The sequence below is a fragment of the Neodiprion pinetum genome, chromosome 7 (assembly GCF_021155775.2).
Source record: "Neodiprion pinetum isolate iyNeoPine1 chromosome 7, iyNeoPine1.2, whole genome shotgun sequence".
In the NCBI taxonomy this organism is placed as follows: domain Eukaryota; kingdom Metazoa; phylum Arthropoda; class Insecta; order Hymenoptera; family Diprionidae; genus Neodiprion; species Neodiprion pinetum.
The window spans coordinates 26,587,560-26,611,726 of record NC_060238.1 but is presented as its reverse complement, the minus strand read 5'-3'; the positions used below and the strand labels follow the sequence as shown (position 1 = coordinate 26,611,726).

General features: G+C 45.0%; 3 protein-coding genes across 9 annotated transcripts; 1 reads left to right on the top strand and 2 right to left on the bottom strand.

The window, feature by feature from the left end:
* Positions 1-761: 761 nt before the first annotated feature.
* On the bottom strand, positions 762-2,319 carry LOC124223081 (steroid receptor RNA activator 1). Its single transcript, XM_046634748.2, has 3 exons — positions 2,103-2,319; positions 1,308-1,778; positions 762-1,221 (listed from the first exon to the last, which is right to left on the bottom strand). Exons 1-3 carry the CDS (start codon positions 2,122-2,124, stop codon positions 1,007-1,009), a joined length of 708 nt encoding a protein of 235 aa, XP_046490704.1. The 5' UTR covers positions 2,125-2,319; the 3' UTR covers positions 762-1,006.
* Positions 2,320-3,251: 932 nt separating this feature from the next.
* LOC124223071 (uncharacterized) lies at positions 3,252-18,753 on the top strand. Of its 7 annotated transcripts, XM_046634713.1 has the most exons (17): positions 3,252-3,494; positions 3,833-4,230; positions 4,429-4,584; positions 4,678-4,894; positions 4,980-5,105; positions 6,114-9,160; positions 9,813-9,827; positions 11,082-11,237; positions 11,360-11,528; positions 11,637-12,507; positions 12,623-12,940; positions 13,036-13,234; positions 13,327-13,508; positions 13,591-13,716; positions 14,158-14,304; positions 17,794-17,879; positions 17,957-18,169. In XM_046634713.1, coding segments are annotated over exons 2-17 (6,186 nt in total). In that variant the 5' UTR covers positions 3,252-3,494; positions 3,833-3,860; the 3' UTR covers positions 17,958-18,169. The 7 variants fall into 7 exon arrangements, with proteins under 7 accessions (XP_046490669.1, XP_046490668.1, XP_046490672.1 ...); XM_046634712.2 differs by lacking the exons at positions 17,794-17,879; positions 17,957-18,169 and adding an exon at positions 18,176-18,753; XM_046634716.1 differs by having other exon boundaries at positions 4,444-4,584; positions 17,794-18,169.
* A 2,485-nt stretch (positions 18,754-21,238) lies between these two features.
* LOC124223078 (uncharacterized) lies at positions 21,239-22,743 on the bottom strand. Its single transcript, XM_046634741.2, has 2 exons — positions 22,639-22,743; positions 21,239-22,565 (listed from the first exon to the last, which is right to left on the bottom strand). Exons 1-2 carry the CDS (start codon positions 22,733-22,735, stop codon positions 21,415-21,417), a joined length of 1,248 nt encoding a protein of 415 aa, XP_046490697.1. The 5' UTR covers positions 22,736-22,743; the 3' UTR covers positions 21,239-21,414.
* Positions 22,744-24,167: the final 1,424 nt, after the last annotated feature.

The window sequence follows — 24,167 nt, the reverse complement described above, 5'->3', positions numbered from 1 at the left end:
TTATTCTCGAGCTTTTGAGTCAAATTCGGGATTCGAGGATGCCGGAGACATCATTGTTGTTATCATGTCGTGATGATGATGTGTATATTAGGGTGGTCCTTATTTGGCGGTCGGAGGAATTTTCATTGCGACGCCCCTTAGATCTGTTCCAAATCAATATAAAAAAATCTGTGTAAAATTTCAAGCCTCTACGTCGACTGGAAAAGGTGTCTCTTAAGCTACGAAAGCTTTGAATGTGAAATACGTGACAAAATTTCGAAATTTTCAGAGTTTATTCCTACCAGTATAAGCAACAACTTTACCAAGTTTCAAATCGGTCCCTCAATTTATACCAAACTCATACAAAACGAAATAATTGGTTACAACAACTATATGTATTTTAGATTTAAAACTTTTGGAGCTTAGAGCACGCCTTCCAGTTGACGTGGAGGTTTGAAACTTTACACAGATTTTTTCATAATGACGTGGAACAAATCTGGGGGGCGTCCCAATGAAAATTCTTTCGACCCCCAAATAAGGACCACCCTGGCGTGTATGTATTATCCATGGCGAATATGAATTCCATACAGTAAAAATGATTTATTCTTTTTATCTCCACCGAAACAGTGGAATCGGTGCTTTCGTAAATTTCTGCATATGAAGTGGATCGTACGCAACATTTAACTCGCAACTACAGATTGCGCAAATTCTATACGAATCGTATTAACCGAATGATAAAATTTGGAGATTCTATGATATGGAAGTAGAAAAGAATTAGTGCATTCAATTTGTGGTACTGTATATTTACTGATATTCAAACAATAATCACCTCGCATTCTACCAAATCACAGTCTTGGTGCGCCATGCGCGTTTAATACATCTTGTAACTAGTTTAAGGAATATGCAAAATGATCTTGCCGTCGGTAATAAATACTTCGACAGTGATAAATTCATCCTAAAATAACGATAATATGCGTCATCAGATGTATACATATGCGGTTTTCAACGTCCTATTTGGTTAAAATGTTCATTGCGCCGGCTGGGTGTCAGGAGCGATTTCACAGGGGAAAAGAAGGGGGCTCGAATTTTCGTCCGCCGATGGTTTGCGTTTAAGGTGTTTTTCCCGCTCGGCTAATATCATGTGTCTGATACCGGGAATCCACGAACTGCACAACGCTGTGTGATCCATCATCAAAGACACGTGAATTTTGTCCGCATTGTCGACGTCTTTTTTTCTCAATGCTGAAAAATATTACAAAGATTAGTATTATTGAACGAATGGAGCGGCTAGTATGCGAATTGTAATCTGTTCGAAAAATATACCCAACCATTGGATAGTTCGAGAATACTATGCCGAATACTTTCGCCGAGTTTATCTTCTACCCAGGCGGTTTTCATGATGTTCAATCTCCGCCTAATTTCATCTCCTTCGCCTTTAAGTTCCTCATTCTCATTTATCACCTTCTCAAAGTTGTCCAGTGACTCGGTCAGGGCTTGCTCTTTGTCGATTCCAGTAAAAAATGCCACAGTCGTCGGAGGAGGTCCTGCGCTCAATCTTCTCCCAGTCAAAGGAGGCGGAGGAAGGTTTGCCGGTGGGGGATTCAGTGGCTGATTAGAGTCAAAACTGGACGTCGGGGGAGTGGAACCCAGTGGGAAGGCTACTCTTTTATTCAGAATTCTCTTCGTCGGACTGGAAGACGTAGTCGGGGACTGGGAATAGGCCCATTTCGGCGGATCATTCCACCCAGGATCGTGCAAAGACGTTAGAGACTTTTGTGTAGATATTGGAATTGGTTCACCTGCAGAAAGATGGGTGAGGATTACAAAGGGTTCTGTAAATATTCGATCTCTGTCAACCCAGGTGCAATCAATGAGACAATTATCAATCGATACTATGCCAACACTAGCAACGATTTCTAATCTAATCGTAACCCAGAATGGGTATTGTCATAGAGTTAGAAATTGAGTAGATAAGAATTAGACAAACAGCAGGCTGCTCTGTCACACAGCTGGGTAGGTATGAAATTCCAGAGTGGTCGTCATTTTGGTTATGTCGGCGACTGTGTTTGCGTTGTGATTGGTGAAATAGCTCGGATGTAATTCTACCGGCGTGAATACCTTACCTGCGGTGGGTTTTTTGTCCATTTTTGGGAAAGTTGATCGACAGCGGACACCGGCAGAGATTGGCCAGAAGATGTGACGCTGGATGAGTGGCAATAGATGCCAGTTGCACGCACATGCCACTTGCCACGGTATGTATGCGTATGCATGCGTATGTACCGTATGTACACAAGTGTCGAAGTGTCTCGCTGTTGGAAAGAGAAAGAGGATTCCAACCACTGATCCCACAGATCTTTTTTCTCTCTCTAATGAGACATGCGCAGTACCATACCGACGCAGTATCGTACAGCTGACTAGGTCGCCAGCGTATCGGACGACTGTTTCTGTACATGGCGCCGAAACAATTCATTTGATTTCTTGTTTAGGTGGCACCAAAGTAATTCTTCAGACGACTCAGTGGCGTCACAGTAATTCTTCATATTTCTCGTTTTCAAGAGTGATGTTTGGCGGTATTGAAACTCAATAAATACAAGAATACGTAACACGTTTGATTTTTTCGCCTTATAGTAACATGGACAATTTCTCTGAAAATATATAACGATAATTAGCGAACGAGGCAACAGAGACACATTTATATCTTACAACCGGAATTGTAAGTATAAGGATATTGGAAACTTTCATTTGTAATACATGTTTTTATTTTTAATATTTAGGACCAACAATTGGCAACTAAGCGCGTTTGAAAATTGCAGACGCTATCTAATTGGTGCTATATTTTCCCAGGAACCTCCTGCAACTGTTTGATTTTTGGTCTGTTGTTCCGATTTCATGGACCATTTTTAGAGATTTCTCCATCAGTCTTGAGATTTCGTCAGAGATCATCAGACTTTCTTCAGATTCCGGTCTAAACCGAAACATTCTTAATAAGAAAACAACTTTTTTTTCCTCTAAACGGATTATTATAATTTCTTTAGATCCAAAGAAATTTCTTTGGGCCTGGCAGCGCTGTACCGCGCATGCGCCAGTAGAAAGAGATCGATGGCATCTCTCTTTCTATCTACAGGCCGGAGCCTTCAGAGCCGCCTCGTGTGCGCGTGTAAATTCAAACATCGAATGCTCAGCGAGATTTCTCGATAGTACGCGATACGACTACATTCGGAGTTTGAACTATTTGAAAGCGATATAGTCGATATCTATTTTCGCTTTTGCTAGTTCGACCGTCCACGCTACGTTGCTCCATATGATAATAATATAATATTCGTAATATTTAACTCATGCCAAAAATCTCATCGCATTCACGCACACAGGCAACGATCCGAGCGCAACAGGACGGCCTCTTTCCTCTCCACTACCTCGCCTGCTTGCGCAATGTCGTATTCCCTTGGGAGCAGTTGTTATCCTACGGTATTTACCTGATTTAAACGTCCACTCGCACGCCTCAACATCGGATACTCGTAAGTACGCTGTGTTTGCGACACGCAAAGCATCGACTGTCAATTATACTTTAAAATGAAAAAATATCCAAAACCTCCGCGTTTCGATGGAAAACTTATCCCCTCCTGTCGATGATCTCAGCATCCGTTGCGAGGGTCTAACCTCGAAACCCGTTCGAACTGGTATTAATTCGCCACTTCGAATTACCCTGTTAGAGATTTTTCACCAGTCTGTTTTGTAGTTTATATACTTCGAGAAACAACGTTTTATATCATATAATTTTTCTCCAGTCGTCCTGAAACTTTACAATTCCGAATCGTAGAGTGTTTCTCTCATTTCTTGATACGACTTCATCAAGGTGTCAATTCTGATGAACACTTGCCAAAATGCCGGGCAAAGTGAAGGTCAAGATATTGGCAGGGCGAAACCTGCCGGTGATGGATCGCTCCAGCGATACGACGGATGCTTATGTTGAAATAAAATTTGGGAACACAACCTACAAGACGGACGTATGCCGGAAATCTCTGAATCCCCAGTGGAACTCAGAGTGGTACAGGTTCGAGGTGGATGAAGCTGAGCTACAGGACGAACCTCTGCAAATCAGGCTGATGGACCACGACACGTACTCTGCCAACGACGCCATCGGCAAGGTCTACCTAGATTTGAACCCGCTATTACTGCCTGGCACTCCTCTTCCGGTCAAAAATATGTGGACTCTCGAGGCGTCAATGAGCTCCAGCTCCAGCACTCAGGGAGGTCAGTAGTTAATAATACATGTAAAAAAATTCTATCACAAATTTTTACTGTGATCAGTTGCAAAATAGCCAAAGTTAATGACCATGACGAGCGATTTGTTGCTTCTCAGATGACCTTGGAAATAAGTTGATATCTTGCCAAATATTTATGTTTTTGAACAACTAATTTGTCGATTTTGGCAGCACAAGTTTGATATAGATCCCATACCCACAGGCTCCGTAATGAATGGCTGGATACCGGTCTACGATACCATGCACGGAATACGTGGCGAAGTGAATATCATCGTGAAAGTGGAATTGTTTTCCGACTTCAATAAGTTCAGGCAATCTTCTTGTGGGGTTCAATTCTTCTGCTGTGAGTTTATATATTTGATTTCTCTGATATCTCATTCATGAGTCGATTCTTTGATTAAAATTTATTTGTAATCTATTAATGTAATTCTTCTAGCACCGATAATTCCGCATGGGTACCATGCTCAAATCATACATGGCTTCGTGGAAGAGCTCGTCGTTAATGACGATCCTGAATACAAGTGGATCGACAAGATACGAACTCCCAGAGCTTCGAACGAAGCTCGACAAACACTTTTTTTCAAACTAAGCGGAGAAGTTCAGAGAAAAATTGGGCTCAAGGCACTGGATCTTGGAGGCAATGCCGTTATCGGGTAACTGCTGCTACTATTGCCGTATAACTTTCTGGGGATCTTTCTCATCTTGCATCTTGTAGAGTATATTTGTACCTTCTTGCAGGTATTATCAATGCTTTGATTTGGAAGGTGAATCCGGAATCGTAGCAAGAGGCATTGGAACTGCTGTTACTCTTGTCAAAATGCACGATTCATCCAGTGTGCCAGCGGAGAATTTGACCTCCGAAGAGTGAGTATATAACTCGATTACTTCGAACCTTCATATTTATCGTATCAATTTTCTCTGAAGTTGTTTAAGCCGCGTTTATGAAGTGCAACACCAATGTAAGAACCAGAAATAACTTGTTTCACAGCAATCGAACACAGGGTAAACCTGCCTATATTTTTGCACTTCAGGGTAAATCTCAAAGAAATGAAATTCCGGTCGTCATAATGATGGCAGATTTACCCGATATTAAATTGTCGAGGTTGCATTCCCCCCACCCCCCACGAAATGGTTCCATACGTTAACGTACACGGGTCATTGACTTCTACACACATATACTTCATTATTTGGTTGTGGAAACACACGGCATTATTTTCTCCTGCATCATTATATTTTCCAAAGTGTTTACATCTTCCGATATCAGTTTCTTATCAGCTGAGGTCTTATTATGATGCATCTGGGAAAAGTGATTTCTTGATAGAAGATTAGAGATAGGATTTTATCTCGGGCTAGATCGCTATTATAAATATATGAATTTTCATTTTCCAATGATTACCGCACTAGACTGATCTGCTTGTTCACCCGTGACTCACAATTTGAGTGCAGGAAGCAGGGCGATAGGCATTGAAGATTTGACGATTCATTCTCTTCATCCTCTTGTAAACGCGTATTCTTTCAAACCAACTAGTAAGGACTGCTTTAGATACTCCCGATTTCGGATGAAAATTTATTGAGTTGTGTTGATTTACGCTTGATTGCGATATATGTAACTTCAACGTTGTCCTATCTAAAATATGAGCAAAAACTGTATTCTCTGGAATTGAGGAGGTGTATACAACTTGAAGGGAATTAATCTCGAGTGGATTTATTTATGACAAATCCTGACATTCCCACATGATATTGCCGTTCAAGCTGTCTTCACCCCTCGAATTCAACTGAACCCTGTACCCATTCGATCTCTGTACAACATGAAAACTGATTAACTGATAGATATCTCTTTTTGTACCCGACCCCCCGCATGCATACGTTTAGGCTTGCGCTGCTTGGCTTACCCCATAAAGCGAGTTTCGAATGCCTAGAATTAGACGAGAGTGTTCCCCTGCTTTCTCACTCCCCCGACCGTAGCCAAGCCGCGTCACTGTCAAGCCTGCAAACGACTAAAGTAAGCAGCAAGTTTCCGGGCTATGGAAAGACTCTGAAGAAGCGTTCGAAACCGTTGATCGTCGTGCCCAGCTACAGATCTGCCGGATCCAGCGGTAAAATGCTCAGGCATTTGTCACAGCAGTCGAGTTACAACAACCTCCGTCGGAGTTTCGACTCGAACATATCTTTGCCTGAGGACGCCGATGAATTGTCCCTCAGGTCAATCCTTGCTCAGGAAGATATGAGGGGTGAGATAGCGGGCAACAGGTTTTCCAGGGGATTAAAGAACCTGCGATATCTGCCGCAGAGCATGCTGTCAAAGAGGGTGAGTCAACTCAGAGCGAGGTTCTCCGACTCCTTTGAGGAGGACCAGAGCGACCTGGACAGCACCTTCTCCAGCACCTGGTCTGTCAGCTCAGAGTCTGCCAGATCCTCGATATCCGACCTCTACTCACTTGGCAGGAATAAGAAGAGCAGCTCGAAGCGAAACTCGAGTGACGGAATGGCCGCGCTCCTCATCAGGTCTGTCCACGCCGGACTCGCCCTCGACAGCGTGATGGAGGACCACGAAAGTCCCGCACCATCGCCGATCAGGATCGCTTGCGAAGAGTTCGAGGCCCGGATGGTCGAGTCGGAAGCTGGGACGCAGTCGAGCGATCGGAAAGAGGAGATCACGGAGACGGAGGCGAATGCGGACTTGACGTCTCGGAAGAGCTCCGAGAAAGTCATCAAAAGCTTGACGCCGAAGCGTCGCCTTCGGGAGGAGGAGGAGGAGGAGGACGTTTCGTCCGACGAATCCGACACTGAGAGTTCGGAGGACGAGCCCTCGGAGTCGAGCACGAACTACAACATACTCGACGATTCTCTGACCCACGGAGAGCCTGGATCGCCTCCCACGGGGGACGGAAAATTGACGTCAATCGGTTCGAAGCTGGAGGAGAAAAAGGACAGCTACTTCGATCATGAGGCGGGCATCTTCACTACTGTTCCAACCGAAGAAAAGAAAAACCTTTCCGTATCCAGCGAGCCGATGTCCTCCAGCACCGAAAGTCGCGGCTCGGATATTTGGTTTGAGAAGCGGAATTCCATCGAGGAAGCTGAGCTCATACCTCGCAGGGCAGCTTCCCCATCTTTTTTGCCACAAAATTACGGTGAGCTCCATATTCAGAGACCAGTACGCAACGACTCCAATTTCAGTTGTGACGAGAATCTCGATGCCACGGCAGAGGCAGTAGCGAACGACGGCGACACGATTGCCATCACCTCCAGTATGACCGCCAAGGAAACGGAGTTCCTCGATAGGCAGGAGCGCTTCGACAACCCTGCAGATTCGAAACCAGCCGCTGCGAGCACTCCGACCGAGGACCAGAGTTGTGAAATATTTTTTCCGGACGTGGACCCTTGGGTGGATGCCAGGACGGTCAGTCTGCAGAGATCGGTGAGTCTGAATGAGAGGGCGATTCGAAGATTCGTAGCGCCCAGCAGAATCAGTTTGAAAAAAAAATCAGAGTCATTTAAAGCCGAAACGAAGAGAAAACTGAGTATTTTCAAAAGCTTGAATATATCGCCGGGTGGCAAGCACGCCGCGGATAGTAAAACCATTGCCAAAGAAGGGGTGGAAAAAATGTCGTCGAAAAATCACGAGGAAGCTGCGAAAAAGTCGGAAAAGACTTTGAAAAAGGTCGAAAGGAACGAGACAGTTATATATCGAGGGTCTCCAAGAGACAGAGAGAAAGCCGAACCCCTGCAGAAGATTAAGCCCGTTGCAATAGTGATTGATTCAACCTCGAAGGAGGATCACAGTCACCTTTCGGTCCCCCTGCTCAAGGTTACGGAAGTGAACGCCAAGAGCAACTTTGGGAGCGACGAGGGTGCCGTCAAGCCGAAAGAGCGGTGCGAACCACGGCCGGAAATGGTGAGAAGTGCGGAGGACTTGGCACGGGTGGACAGACTGCGGAGCAAGCAAAAACGACAGTGCATGCTGGAGCTGATCAAAATCATCGACACTAAAATGCTCGTGCATTCTATGCGGGATCGGCACAGAAACGATTCGTCCCGGAGCCGAAAGCACAGGAGAGACAAGGTTGCCGCTAGTGTGACCCCTTCGCCCGATTCTATCCGAAAGCATCGACACCGCAGGAGAACGTCAAGGTCCAAGTCCCCGGAAGATTCCTCCATCCAGAGCTACGGGACCGGCTCGTCCTTTGCACGACAAAATTATTCATCGGCATCCTCGATCGGTTCTCGGCATGCGCTTTTCACCCCTCACAATCAGTCTGTCGGTAGCGGGGACGAGGCGAGTGGTTCGAGAGTCGGTTTTACCGTAAACCGGGAAAAACAAGGAACCCACTCAGGGGGTTCGGAGGCTCTTGAGAAAACCGAGGGATGTTTGATCGCGATTGAACCGCCGATCGTTGAGCTCGAAGCCGAGACCGAGACGGATGATAATCGGGAAGACGCGGTCAAGACGCTGCAGGCGACTACTCCGGCAACCCGATTTGACCCTTCCCAAAATCCTAGCGATAGTAAATTAGTTGACGTAGAGTTGAGCGAGCTTAGCTTTGGGTCAGGATTAGAACCTCGTACTAACGCTGGTAGTAATCTTTTAACGCCGGAGAAACTTACCATCGTCTCGGTGGTGCGCAAAAGTCACAGCGAGTGCAACTTGAGAGATGCGCAAGAGGGCGTTGGTACAACTAACAATACTAATAATGCTAACACTACTGACAACTCGTGTGTGCCTTGCTATCCCGATCCTCGTAGGCAGCAACCGGATGTCGCACCACCACCGGGTAACCCGAGCCCTGCGCCACCTTCGACGCCGACTCCCGCAGGCGTGAGCAACAAAATATCCAAGTCACCGGTAATTAAGGCCAATTCGGCCGTCCCGATACACCGGAGATCCAGCGACTCTGATCTCAGTATTACTCCGAAAGGTAGGTCTACCACATTCACAACAATATGTACGATGCTGCGTGTGCTGCGAGGGGGTGTGCGTGTCGTCTGCTCATTATAATTTTGCACTTGCTATTTATTACCTGGGGGCGTTTCTTAGGTATAAGTCTCGAGTAGAGCGTTGCATAAAACTTTTCCGAGGTAGAGGATAACCCATAACTTTTATTTCTTTCCTTTTTTTTCTTCACGCTACCTGCTTTCGTAGCCATCGGGACTTTTCCATTGACGGCGGACTTGACCTTTACCGTATCAAGTTCGTATAATATGTAGCCCCGTTTTGAATATCATAGAAAATTTCGTTTTACCCTTTGGAATCGAACATAATTGTAGGTGTTTCGGCAGGTAGTTTTATTAGCGTAGCACGTCACGCAACTCATATTTCCACTTTGCTAATGCTACAGTCATACATAGTAATCGGAGGTATGGAAAAGTCAGGGTTACATTTTTCTCTCACGTAAAATGCACTAATCAAATTCTCAGGATAATTTACCTCGTCATTGAATAAAGATTTATGTAAGTGTTGAACTAACGACATGAGATTGCCATAAAAAGTGGCGTACAATCATCAATTCAATGTTTCAAAAGATTTTCTTTTGATTTTTCTGTTTCATTCGGAATATTTCTCCCCGGCAGGATATTATCGTAAACGTGAGTACTGACGGGAGAATGCTGATGTTCATGTATCTTGACATTTTGTTTCTTTCTCTCGTTGTCGCTCTGTAGCGTGACCCAGTGACTACAATATTACTCGTCTACCATACGTTTGTTACTCTATCGTAACAGTAATATTCTCATGTCTTCGTCTCTGCCTTTACGCGTACTCAACATCGCGACAAATATCATCGGCAACAACAACAGATCAGCATCATTCTTGTGTACTCACTACCACCTGTGCTAGTTTAACAAAGAGTGAAAAATACCCCGGAGGACAGTAAACCTGGTGGCCTGAGATGAGAGTGATTAACAGCGTTAACAATAATAACGTATCACATCTTCAAGCTTATCAATTGATGTATACTCTTCACCTATAAACTATTTACTCGGTAAACACGAAAATTAAAGATGCCTCTCTGATACATCTATTCTAATTAAATGGCAATTATTTACTTCCTTAGATCAATGTATGCGTGTATGTCACTCTTCAAAGGATTCCCATATACCATACATACCTATACAAACAACGACATAAGTATAACGCCCTGAGAACACCAAAATATTTGTTTAGCTTTACCTTTTCTTAATTAGCATGGCTGTTAGACTTCTGCAAGATAAACTGTTCATGTAACGACGCCTTGATATCATCGTGTAACGCAAGTGTCCAACTTTTAAGATTATCTTACCATGCTATGCCTGTTTATACAGGAGTAGGTATACGCATGTAAACCTTGAAGGGGAGTACGTTTACAGGAAGTGATCGAAGTAGCTTGAGAGACAGATTTTTCTAAAAACATATTAATGGCCAATACGATTCTCGTGATAAATTTCTTTGCGTTTCGTCTCTCTATTTTTAGGAGACAGTCCGGTCTCGCAATCCTTGTATTTTTCATATACGTATGTATTATTTTCTCTTCAAATGCCTTGCAACCGCTGAAACAAATCTACTTGTACGCGTGAAAAAAGTCCTAATGATGCAGGTTATACCGCATTCTGAGAACTTTACCTTTCACGGTTTATACGTGTGCCTTCGTCCTAATGGTTGAACGCTACACGTCAGAGTGATTCAAAAGACAGTTTTATATTTATTAGCATTTTCTGTCTCAAGATATTACCAGTAATGCTAATTGAAACCTTTTGAAATACTCTTCACGCGCACGTTATGTCTTGTGCAGTATGTGACAAAGGCGCGCTGTGAAAGACAGCCGACAGAGCTTATTCTGATGAAAGTATGCGATGTAACTGCAGGTAACTCGCTAACTGGAAGCGACAGGTCGTCTATGGGGGGTTATTTGAGACCAGTGACTGCGGTGGTCAGACCGATGAACCAGGAAGCACTTGACATGCTAGAATACCCCTTCATTACCATGCAGCAATACCCGCCCGGCTTTATACTGCACTTAGGTAAGACCCAAGACTCCTTTGCTGAATCGTAGAAGTCAGTTAAAAACACCTAGTTATGGAATGGGCGTTTTTTTTTTTTCCATTCGAGCAAGCAAATCACCACAGAGAATACACTGTTCTAGGCGGTACTGTCAGCGCCAGGTCCGTAAAGCTTCTCGAAAGAATAAGCAACCTCGAAGAACCAGAGAGCCGCGATGCTTGGTGGACTGAGATTCGTATGGAAGTTCGCTCCCACGCAAGGGCCCTAGCTTGCAATGTGGTGTTGGGATATCGCGAGGAAACGAGCATATGGTAGGAGCATTGCGGGAGATTTTTGGTCTTTAGCATGCTAGACGACGTGTAAGAGCTCTTGTCCATCCGACGACGACTTCGTAATGCAGAATTAATCGTTTCCTCTAGCGACGACGTCTGCGTCTTGAGTGCCGCTGGGACGGCTGCGGTAATAAACCTCCAGAACACAAGTCAGGAACCTGATAACCCGTTGATCAGTCGAATTCATCAGCGTGAAATCACGACCACATCCTTGGACAGGACGGACTTTGAGCGGGAAAAGGGTCAGCAGAAAGCTCAGCCAGCCAGCGCGACAAAGAGCGAGAAGGGAGACAAAAGTGACAGTGACAAGGGCGAGGGAAAAAATGATCAGACCGAAGAAACGGCCGCCCGAGACGTCAACGGCGTTCAGGATGCAAAGACAAGACAGTCCGACGGTACCGAGCAAACCTCGTCCCACTCAATTCCGCTTCCTCCGAGCTCCTGCAGTGTGTGTCACTTGCCATACAGCGAGAGCAGCGTACCTTTCAGGGTCAAGGTTCTGAAGTGCGCGATTTGTCGTCGCGGCAAAGTCCCGGACATTCTGTTCACCACCATCGAGCTGCCGGAAAGTATTCCGATAACCGGAAGAGGTTGCGTTGTCCAGGCGACAGTTTGTAGACCCAAGAGGGACCTCAGGGGCGAACTGAACGCCAAGGAGATTTCCGACGGTCTCCCCTTTCTCGAGTACGAACTCCACAGCCTCTTGCTCAACAAAATCAAGGTGAGGAGCATGAACGCGCTGTTCGGACTTAGGGTCCAAGTCTCCATCGGGGAGAGACTCCTGATCGGGATGGCGACGGGAACCGCCGTCTACTTGGCGCCTCTCCCGACCCCAGCGGTACCCAAGGTCACTGCCGGCAACTCTTGGAGCGATGAGCAAAAACTCGCGGACATACAGAAGTCCCTCATCGAAACTGTGAAGAAGAACCGGGAATTCTATCAACTCAAGTCCTTGACGGTGGGTAATATGAACTTTGAGAAATACTTGCTTATCCCTTCTTCTTTCCCGCTCCTTTCTCTTGTCCCTAAATTTTCCGACCATTTCGATTCGCTTGATGTATCCTCGCTCGTAGGATATGGAAAACGGCCGAGTAACAACGTCCGACACAGACGAATCGGAGGATGAGATGCCGGAAATCGACTTGGGGGCGGGTAACAAGGACGCCTGCGTCCTCGAGGTTGACGACATGGAAGAAGTCGACAAGATATCAATGCTGATGGAAAACAGGCCGCCGGACGGCTTTCACGTTGTTAATACGCAGAATATACCCGGACTCGAAGACCTCGAAATAGTCAGAAACCTGCAGATGTTCACCCAGCTGTGGCGCGCTAAGATACCTGTCGGACAACCAGCCTCGGTATCCACCAAATATTTTGGAAGGTTGTTGCAGGTGGGGTGGTCCTTTCACTGTCGTCATTATTGTTTATACCTTTTTGTCAGACCTCCTCGTTCATGTTTCCCTTTTCTTTTGCGCTTGTTACCCAGAGCGTTTACTTCAAGCTGAGAAAAATGGTGCCTTGTGCTCTTTGCGACCTTCAATTCAAGGTCGAGCTCCCGGAGCCGGACGAAATACAACTCTCTGTAGTTGGAATGGCTCTTGGGTTGGGCGAGCCGACCAAGCTGAACAAGTACAAAAGAAAAGTTCTGCCGCATTCGATAAGCAGAGATCAGGTGAAGAAAACAGGTGAGCATTTTCCAGTTTTTCACTCATTAATTATCACGGTATCACCGGGAAACGTTCGTCATCGGTCGCGTGACTAAAATCGTCTTCCTCAGACGAAAACGATCTGATATTCAGCCTCGACGAGGACCACGTTATGCCGGAGAACGCGGTGTCTACCGGAGCACCGAACACCTCGAGCCTGCACTCGGCAGGGCAATCCGGAAGTCTGATCCCGAGATCGAGGCCTCGATCACCCCTGAGAACGAGAGTGCATACGTTGCACAAACATAAACATGTAAGCTTAACAAAGGCGGACATAATGTTTTCATCGTTAGAAGACAACCAGAAGTCAATATCGTTCCATAAATTTTCTCAAGGTGCCTTTGAAGGAGAGATACGGCGTCGACATAACTCCGCTATCCTACATGCCCGGTGGAAGGATTGAGAGGTATCTCGGGAATTTGAACTTCTTCTTCATTCGCGAGAGCACAGCGATACGAGAAGTAAGAGATCGTGCCATATCCTTGTTTGCATACACCTATACAAGTATGGTGTCCAGTGGTCCCGGAAACGTCCTTAAATTTTCTTTGTCCTTAAAAAGTCCTGGAAATATCCTTGAATGTTTCTTGTGTCCTGGATATATTTTATTTTTAAGGTCACTGAATAACAGTTTTCAAACAGTGGATTCCCACCTCGAATCGGATTTTTTTTATTCTTTCCTACTAACAGGTCGCAGTAGAAATAACGTGTATCTCAGTGCACAGTGCCCTCTGCTCTCTGTATTCGTGTATTTTTATTTTTCCTGAACATCCTTGACTAACCTGAAAATGTTCTGGAAATGTGCTTGAATTTGTAACGGATTTTTTACTGGACACCATGGTTAGCCGTCGATTATCCGTCGCCTCCAACAGACGGATCAGAATCTTTACTCGCATTTTTCCCAGGGTGGTGGGCTCAGCGGATTTGTTCACAGTTTCGTCACGGAGGTTCTTGCGATAGTTCGGGCCCACGTTACGGCACTCGGTGGAAATGCAATGGTCGCTTACTTCATGACACAATTGGTCCTCTGTCATAGTCCCCACAAAAATCAGGTGAGTTACACAAAAAATATTGAAATTTCTCTTCAATATTGCCTTCGTTTATTTTACCCTGAGTCGCGAACAAAATAAAAACGAACCGACTAATTTCGCTAGAGAACCACGAGGAGCAGAGCATGTTTAAAGTTCTTCCACGCGAAAACTGTTTCGCTGCATGGCGCGAACACTGAGTAATTATCCTTGAAACCTTGTATCTTTACGAGAAGGGAACATTGAAGTAGTTTGTCATTGAAATTAGCGGGCTGTGCCTTGCTGCAGAGGCGAAGATTGAATTAAGATAAACCGCGCGCAAACTTGGTTTGAATAAAACGGTGTCTCGTAATTTAGCTAGCGTTTGATATGACTACGTGACTTTTTTCTTCGATGTCGTATTTCTTTTCGCGCTTCGCTCTTTTTTTTTACTTTCATTATTATTTTCTTGCCTCTCGTTCAGATACTTCCCGCGGATCATTTGTAATTTAAGTCTTATCACGTTCCCGTAAGTTCGGAGCACCCCCTAAATCTTTGTTTTACCTTAGCCATTCTTTCTTTCCCACACATCTCCGCCCATTAATTTGATCTGAGTATGAAATTTTTAAGACGTCTCGCATTTGTTTTGCGACGATCCAACGACCGAACAAGCACAAAGTACGAAGTAAAAAGAAAAGAAAATACCTGCATATAAATTATCATCAATAATTCATACCGCCGAAAAAACAAGTAGGTATATTTCAGAGCTATCACAACATCAAATCCTATCATGACCCGAAAGCGGAATATTAAGTACGTTGAATTCTAAGCCCTTACCGTTTACCGAAATGATTGGAGATATCTTGTGCAAACTTTTTTGCTGCTTGTTACATCTGTTTACTTTCCCGATTTCTTGTATGATTATTATTCAGCCCACGCCCATGCCTCAAATTACATAAACAGTTTACGTTAAATGCAATTGTGCAACCCTTGATTATTTATTTTGTTACTTATATTTCTGATTCTGATCACATATAGAAATTTTCTTACTTTCTCATTTCGTCTAAAAAGTATCGTCAGCTTCGTATCATAAGCTCTATGATAACTGTCGTTATTACAATCTTTTTTTTTTCAACTCTAACATCATGTTTTCGATGTGTTCTAAGCTGAGAAAGGTCATTTTCAAACATTTATTTTGCAACGTGAACGAACGACTTTCTTAACCACCCTCTGTCCCCAATACTTGGAAGGGACCCACGGCGCGTTCGCCGATGCCCCATTTAGGTAGAAATCAATCTGACCCTGATTTTTGTACGTGTATTTCATACTTGAACGCATAGTCGGTATTATACCGCAGTCGTCACGTCGCGACGTATAAACGATGAATGAATCATTACATCACGCGTGAGGATAAAAGAAAACAAAGGCGAGAAGGAGAAAAGCGGTGTTTCTTTTATGGAGAAGGCGAACCGTGAACGTTTCCCCCTCAGTTTTCCCTTCGGGGAAACGTCGCGTTTTGAAATCCACCCCGAGAACATCCAAGTCGGTACGACGTTGATTGACACTCGTATAACTCTGAAACTTGGTGTCTGGAAATTCTGATACCTCTGCTAGTAGTGACATGCATCTAATTTAACCGTTCTCGGAATTATCTGCAGATGAGACTTTCTCGTACAAACCAGTAATTCACACGCGTCGCGTAGAACCGATACCTACACAGCCGCTTTTTGTAATCACCCGAGACCTCCGCTGGAATTCGTCGGAATGGAAAATTGCCGAAAACCGTGTCAAAAACCTTGTCAAATGCAGTATTTTCAGGCAATTATAAATTTCTGACGACGTGTCGGTTCCTTATTAACGTTTATACCTGTGTATAAGATTAATCCTTTTAAAACGCCGTTCATGCAGCCGGCACTCTGTTCTCTTCTCGTTCCGCGCTCCTCCGGGTTATTCGTTAGGTGTATTTGGCTCGAAAAATTTTCTAATTAAACTCAGATCAATCATCCCTCTGCACGTGTATCCCTTCTTTCCTATACACGCTATACCTAGTCGGTCCTTTCAAACTCCTAATTAAACTGCCCCTCCTCCCCGCCCTTCCCTGCCGCGCCCCTGATTACGATACCCGAAAGTGACGAGAGGCAGGCCGTAAGGTCTGCCATCGATCGTATCCCCTACGATCAGGACTCATGTGTCTCACAAGAAGAAACTTTCAGCTGTTACAATCCTGCCTCTGCATACGCGTATACATATAATAGCTTTTCTTCTCGTTTCTTTCTTATCGCAATGAACTGAAGAAAAGGTGTAGTTTTTTTTCCACTCCGCGCGAACCGAGATACGAGTTCCTTGACATCCGTTGAAAAGCTCAATTAAAACTTTTCACCGTGGTACAGGTGTCCGATATTATACTACAAGATCGCGCGTGGTAATCAGAGAACGGCTCCTCATCTCTCTGCACCCCGTTAATAGTGACATGCGATAAATATACCATCTTTTCTTATTAGGGGCTGTTTTGGGTCAGACATCAAAGACAACGCGCGAGTTGTTTATAAATGTCCTCGAATTTTTCGCTCAGCTTCTTACTACCACGGGGTAAAAAAATACGAGAGAAGAAAATTCGGTCAATCACGAGATCTTGTATAGGCCAGTCATATCACTTTCCCTCGGCCCTCCTTCTCGATCAACTTCGTCCTATGAATACCTTTACAGATAAATTGGTAATTAAAAGACACTGGAAATCAGATATGTTTAGATACCTCTTCAATTTGTGGGTTGCTATAATTTTGGTGTATCGTAACGACGACGAAATTCCTTTCCACGAGATGTCTGATTGAGCAAGTAGTGTAATCTGAGGACATTGTATGCGAAATGACAGCGAGTGAACGTAACGTAATTTCAGTTCAATTTTACCTACCTGACCTAATTATATAATTGCCACGTACCTTGTACAATTGCCAATTAATTAAGTCGGTGGAAATCTTTTCCTTTATCGAAGCGGGACGTCATTCGTTCAATTAATTTCTCGTATGTCTGTAACGTTATGTAATTTCGATAAAATATGAAAAGTCTGGTGTAATGTTGTTTCCCGAATTAGCCGAGTCAAAGGTACGGTAAACGAAGGTCAAAGGTGAAACGAGAGAAATGAAAAAGTAATAAGTAAGAAAAGAAAAAATATAATACAGTAAGAGGTATTAGTGGAAACCTAGTTACGCTTAGGTAAAACGGCTTGAAGAGGGACTGAGGGTCGGAGCCGCGACTTTTCTTTGCCACTGGAATGCTTAACGAGGAGAGTAAAGGGAATTTGCGTGGTTGGAAAAGTGGAACGGTAATTGGAGATCGTGACAATTGAATTTGTGTAAGAACGTGTTGCGAACACCTGAAATTCAACCACCTGTCGAGGTTAAAACCAAGTACACATCCGGCAAAGAGAAAAATTTCTTACAACGCATAGAGAGATTGACTCATGTTCTAATATTATTGAAAACTAAACTTTTTGTTTTGTTTTGCATTTCTCAACTTTCTATGCAACGAATGCAGGAGTCGAGCTGCACGCACAAAGCTATTTCACTCACGACCGATGGACTTTGTTCGGTCAGCAAGTGCGAAATTAGACGCAGAGCATGGTAGGTAGATGGTTCCAACGACGTCGTAAAGTCGTTCAAAGTCTAATTGAATCTTCCGTTTGCTTGGACACGAACAGAAGTCACTCTACGAAACAATCGCGCTACGCTACTCCCTGCCGCTTTAAAGATATGTACATACGACATCGCCAGCTCTTCCCGAAACCTTTTGCCGCTTCTGCGGAGGAAACGATGCGGCGCTTTCATTATCTGCCAGGCTCTCGGTTTCGGCAAGGACAGAAGGAGTACAATATTGCAGAAACTGGTAGACTTGGAGACGGGGAATAATTGTGTTGCAGGGTCAGTGCCTGATCAACGTCGGCGGGGACGTCGTTTCGGTCTCTTACTTCGCGGACGACAGGCATGCCGGGAACTTGGCGGGCTGACATCAGCTTCCCTCCTCGGCGCCGTCCTAGCCGAACGAGCAGCGTGGCCTATTCTCGACCCTCAAGGCCGTCGTCTCCGAGTTTCCTGAGATCTTGGAGGCGTTGACCGAGGATTAACCGAGACGAGGGAGGCCACCCTTCGGGACAGCTTCGAGACACCTTCGACGCGAGCGTCGACCAGCTCCTGATTCAAATCGTTGTGATCCACGGTGCTTATATGCGGTTCAAAATCCGACGAGATGTTTCCATTCAGAACTGGAATTTTACACCGTATCGTTCAGTTTGCTTCCCCTTCTCTCTATTTTCCCACCCGAAATTGAGAAAGATGTTTCAACTCACGGCTACTTGTCGCGCTTTAGGGTGGAATCAAGGGGTGTTTTCACCGGAGCAAAAATTGACACCATTGTCACGTATTTCGTGAATACTTACATTTTATAGTACTGTGATTAAAAGAGATTACTTGACAAATAAACTTTACTTTGATTACGTGATTGCTCGTGATTTCTCATGATTTCTAAGATTACAGAAAGATTCCTGTAATCCCAGTTAATTTCTCATGTCCGTCAATGATTATCTTGGTGATTACCAATGCAGAATTTCATTCTAATAACACTTATTTCAGTGTGATTTCGAATGTTATTGATACCTCATTGGCTACGGTGAAACACCACCCCTTGGGTGGAATTGTTAGAAATCCCGTAACTGATCCGGCGGTTGCGGAATGATTTGGACAAGGCCTGGAACTGGATGGCATGCCCTGTTCAAACGCTTCATTCACAGCTGGCGAACATTATTTCACCGGTACCTAATTACTCAACCGATATCTCCATCGTGGTATTGCATGCTATGCAAAGCTGTTTTTTTTTTTTTCGTTTCTTTCTTCAATTATTATTATATCAACCGATTGATTTTTAGATAATTAAATCAATGTATTGTATATCTATACTAACCAATCAGCGTTCGTATACGGTTTGAGATATCGTTATCACTACGTCAGTGAGAAATTTTGCGATAATTTTTTTTTTTTTTTCATACACTTGGAAATTGCGTGTTCCTATCGAAAGTTTTACAGAGTTGTGCCAAAGTCCGCAAACGTGATTCACACATCTGTTATAGTGATCAAAATTTGAGAGCGAGACTGGAAGATTAAATGGCTATTTTAACATTTTATCAACACCCGTTCGCGAAAAGTAATCTCAACTTCGGGATGAACATTCTGCTTGCCGTACGTCGCTCTTTTTATACATCGATATGTGTAAACCACATATCATCACTCTTCCTCTCTATTTCCCTTCTTTCTAAACTCTCTATGGATAAATTATAACCAAAATGATTTCTTTTTTTTTTTTCATACTGACGAGAGTTGGATCGATGTACGTACATACATATATATTCAATTTTGTTCATTTATTTTCGATGTCGGAAAATTTTTTCGTTCCGTCGTAGCCTGTATTATTATAGTTGGCAATAATGATGCATGTGTGGGAAAAAATAACCCCGAAAGAGCAAATCTAACGCGTGTGCTCAAGTCACTTCCCTTCGCGTTTGAAGGTAGATAGATAGATATATATATATATATGTGTGTGTAAACATACGTATATAGTGTACAGACGCGTGAAAGTTTTCTTCTTCTTCTTTCTGATCTATCAAGTATCATGTTTTGGTGTACAAAATGATCGTCACCTCGACGGAGGTGAGAAGATATTATTACCTTATTGTACATTATAAATATGAGTATCGTCAACGATGGAAATTGATCGATGTCAATAACTGACGCATTTCAACTACGGTATTCTTATAACTGGAAATCAGTGAATGTTTACTGAGGTCGACAAATTTCCGCTGATTCTCATTTACAGAGTAAGGTTAAATAAAACTTGAAACTGCGGTGCTAGTCAACGACGATCAGAGAATAATGCTATGTAGGTAATTTAACGATAATATTCGCGAATTCGAAACAGTTGGACAAATGAAATCCAGAAAAATGTCTGCGGAAAAAGAAAAACGTAAATAATGTGAAAGTGGCGTAGAAACGATGCTATAGATAATGATGATAAAATTTTAAGGAAAATAAACGCATTGCAGAATTTCAAAGAAATCACTCAGGTATCTTAGATTTTGAATAATCACGCGTGGGTGCGAATACCGCGAAGTCGGTTTAAAGTAACTTAGACTTGAATCGATTGGGATCGGACGTGTTACACCCACACGATTAATTATAGATAATAGTTTTGCGCAGCCGAAACCTGGTCGCGCAGCGTCGTAACGTGTATCTAGATAAAATCAGCGAACAGTCAATAGGAAACATAAAAATAAAATAGATAATTCCAGGGAATCATGTATATTATCATGTAAAAATATCATTGACCTGACCAGATTGTATATACATACATACATACACATACATACATGCAATATTATATTCGACGAGGAAATATACATCAATGTTAAAAATGACATTTTCACGATAGATTTCGCGTCGTATCCGGTGCAATTACACTCTCTATACTTGAAGTATATCATGACAAAATAAAAATATGAAAATAAATAACTAATAAAGAAATATGAAAAAAATATAACGACAGTTGGAGAAAATTACGGGTACCGTTATCAGAGGTTTATTATACCTATCTAATGAATTTCTACTTCGATGTCAATTCAATATTGGTTCACAATATTGTTTGCGTTTCACCGTATCGTACAATATATTAGATATATACGGACGTCTGCGCCTACGCGTATCGAGAAGAAAATACCTGTCAACCGAAAAGGCTCATTCAGCGACTAGATAATAACTCTCGTCAGCTTTATACTGTATCTGGGTTTCGCCGTTGCGGTACAATTAGTTTAAACATAGTGCTCGATTCGAAAAAATAGCATGATACGTCATTCGATAACGACGACGGGGTCTCTAGGCCGATGAAAGCCGCGTAGGGAACAGGAGCGCAACATTTCATCAACAACGAACGTCCAAAATTACGACTTGAATAATAATTGGAAGATTTTATTTATTTCCCCCCCACATTCGCCTCGACTCACGACTAAAACCGTTCGCCAAACAGCCCGAGAGACCGAAAGAAAGGGATCGGCTGGCTAAGAGACGTCAAAGGCTAACGGATCAGTCGCGGCCGAGGATGACGATGACGATGACTTCAAGCCAAGATCCCGGTGGTCGTGAACTCGGGTATGTCGGGGAAGGCTTTCCGGAAATCGTCGACCTCGCAGCAGTAGCTCAAGCCTCGGTCGCTGCGCGTAGGGTTCCAGGTAAGGTAGGATACCTGGTCGCAGACGTCCGTACATATGACGTGCTCGTCGTCGAGTTCCTCGAGGTAGGGGTTGTTCACGGTGACGAAGGCGACGCCGAGCCCCGAGCTCTCCTCCCAGACGACCTTGAACAGCAGCTTCGGGACGGGTACGGCCCGGTTGTTGTTCTCGTCGACGTAGAGGTGGATCTCCTGCTGGTCGCCGTTCACGTCGGCGAGCGTCAGAACGCCCGTGGACCCGGTCCACACGTCGAGGTCGACGTCCCTGTTGGTCGCGAGGTTCTTAAGGTTCGCCTCGACGATCCCCCAGTTGCCGGCGTTGATGTTCTGCCACATCGGCACGGTGTTCAGGTAGTAGAAAGTCGAGCGCTGGTGGGCACCGTAGATCAGGTCCGTCTTCGCGACGAGGTGACCCTTCGCCCAGTAGTAGGTCCCCGAGGCGGGGAGGTACTCAAGGGCGAGTTCCTCGCTCCCGATTATCCCGGCGAGGGTCGCGCGCTGGTTAACCCTGGTGTAGATGTTGGCCATTGATACCCCGACGTAGAAGTCGCCCTTGAGGAATCCGGGACGAGGGAAGGAGGTCTGGGCGGCGTCGATAACCGCCGGGACCTTCGCGTGGGCGAGGATCGTGTTCTGGTCGACGTCGTCGTGGCAGAGGGTGATCAACCGCTGAAAGTCGCCGTCTCCGAGGTCGAACCCGATCTCGCAGACCTCGCCGTTGGGGCAGGCGACCCCCGTCCGCCTCGCGGTGTGCGTCGGGTAGCTCAGACAACCGATGTTCTCGAACTCCTCCGTTATCCCGAGGCCCTCGAAGGTGAAGGTCGTACCCCCGACGCAGGTCACATTCGCGTCTTCCACCGGCTCGCTGGTCTCTAGGTCGAAGCTGTTTCCCAGGCAGACCAGCCGCAGGGACTCGCCCACCGCGAGGGTCACGCTTCCGGAACCCGTCTCCTCGGGGATGACGTAACCGCCCTCGAAACCGGGCCTTAGAATCAGCGGCTGGGGCTCGGCGAGGCCGCCGTTGATCAGGATCGAGCAGCCTAGAATCGGAAGGGGAGTCTTGGATGGTTTTCAAGGTGAGACGGTCCTCGGTAACGCGCTTTCGATACTTACCCTCGTCACTTTTCCCGATCGGACTGCCTTCGGCGAGGACCGAGAGCAGGGCTGCGATGACGGCCACGCCATTCACCGTGCTCTTCGCGTTGATCATAATGCGTTTATTCGGCACTAATCGATCCGCAAGCGGAACCGGCCAATTTATTTCTCCGTTCCTTATCGCTTCAAAGACGATTAGGGAGGTGGTACCGCACCTGGTGGGCGGCTTCGATAGCTCGGAGTGACAATCCATTCTTTGCACGTGAAATGCATTGTCGCTAAATCTCATACGCACGTACCTACATTTTTTCCTTCACATAGATATATCCGCGTCGAAGAAATTTCCGTAATTAGTTTTTCCCTTTTTCTCCCGATGAAAAGAGGGGGAATTTTTCGAACGTACGTTTCTCATCCCAGACTATTGTAAAAAACGTGCGTCTTCGCAGTGTTTCATTTTCAATTTATACTCGAAAACAGCATTCGGGATAAGAAAGTGGATGATATACGCACCTGCTATTAACGACTTGTTTTTATTTCAACGTCTATTAGACACCCGTTTAGAAACCCTTCGCATCGTGGAAATGCTCGATTGCGCTGCACCGGATAATCCGAAACCGAAACGAAGTCAGCCGGTAATTAATAGAGCGTCCCCGATGGCAGGTCGGCGCGATCGTGCTGAACCAGGAGGTAAGATTAATGCCTCGGTACCCTCGTGGCAATTACTGCCAGAATATTTGTTCTCCTCCTGTGCGTGCGGCCCTGCATGCCAATCGGGATACCTGCTCGCGCTGCGTCTCATTGTCATTCGTTTCGTCGTTCCCGGGTGCCACCGAGTCGAGCGCAGCGTTTTCCACACCCACGTCAACGTCGCCGATCAGCCCTCGCGTACACCGCCGACGCACCGCCCGCCTAATTCACTCTAGCCTCTGATCCGGAAGACGTTTTTTATTGCCTTCACCCTTAATTCGAGTCTCGCTGCTCCCTCTGCAGTCGGGGTAGCTCACTCAATTATTCCGACTTTCTTCATTCCGAGACGGACCGACGGACGAGCTGCAACGTCGCCGATCTCTCCGCCGCGAAATGGGAGTTCTCGTTCTCTCGTCCTTTTAAAAACTCGTTGAAAAACGAGGGCTGTCCGCCTGAACCGCCTGCAAGAGTAAAACTTCTTCGGCAGAGATAAATAACTCGATACGAATATCCAAGTTTTCTCTGGTTTCGTTGTAATTATTCTCCTTCGCGCGCTCGTCGCGGTATGCGAGCGACGTACGCGATCCTTTGACGTTCCTGGCTTATTAAGCGGCTCACGATACCAACTCGATCACAACTCTTGCGCGCCGGGAATGACAAAGGGTTCGTTCCCACCCCTCGATTCCGGGGTGGAAAAAATGTCTTGTTGAATAAATATGTAGAGAAAAAAAAAAAAAAAAAAATAATACCAGACTTTGCAGCGTTGTGAGAATTTCCCTTAACAAACTGTGTACGGTACACTTCGCGTACGGACCGCTTCTTGCTTGATTTTCATGCATTCCAACCTTACCCCCTCCCAC

Bases quoted from the DNA above. Each gene is read 5' to 3' on its own strand.
- LOC124223081 (XM_046634748.2), bottom strand. From the start codon at position 2,124: ATGGACAAAAAACCCACCGCAG. The intron at 1,779-2,102 runs GTAAGGTATTCA...ATCTTTCTGCAG, and splicing joins GGACAAAAAACCCACCGCAG to GTGAACCAATTCCAATATCT. The intron at 1,222-1,307 runs GTTGGGTATATT...AATATTTTTCAG, and splicing joins TATTCTCGAACTATCCAATG to CATTGAGAAAAAAAGACGTC.
- LOC124223071 (XM_046634711.1), top strand. From the start codon at position 3,861: ATGCCGGGCAAAGTGAAGGTCAAGATATTGGCAGGGCGAAACCTGCCG. The intron at 4,895-4,979 runs GTAACTGCTGCT...ACCTTCTTGCAG, and splicing joins GGAGGCAATGCCGTTATCGG to GTATTATCAATGCTTTGATT. The intron at 11,529-11,636 runs GTAGGAGCATTG...CGTTTCCTCTAG, and splicing joins CGCGAGGAAACGAGCATATG to CGACGACGTCTGCGTCTTGA.
- LOC124223078 (XM_046634741.2), bottom strand. From the start codon at position 22,735: ATGATCAACGCGAAGAGCACGGTGAATGGCGTGGCCGTCATCGCAGCC. The intron at 22,566-22,638 runs GTAAGTATCGAA...TTCCGATTCTAG, and splicing joins GATCGGGAAAAGTGACGAGG to GCTGCTCGATCCTGATCAAC.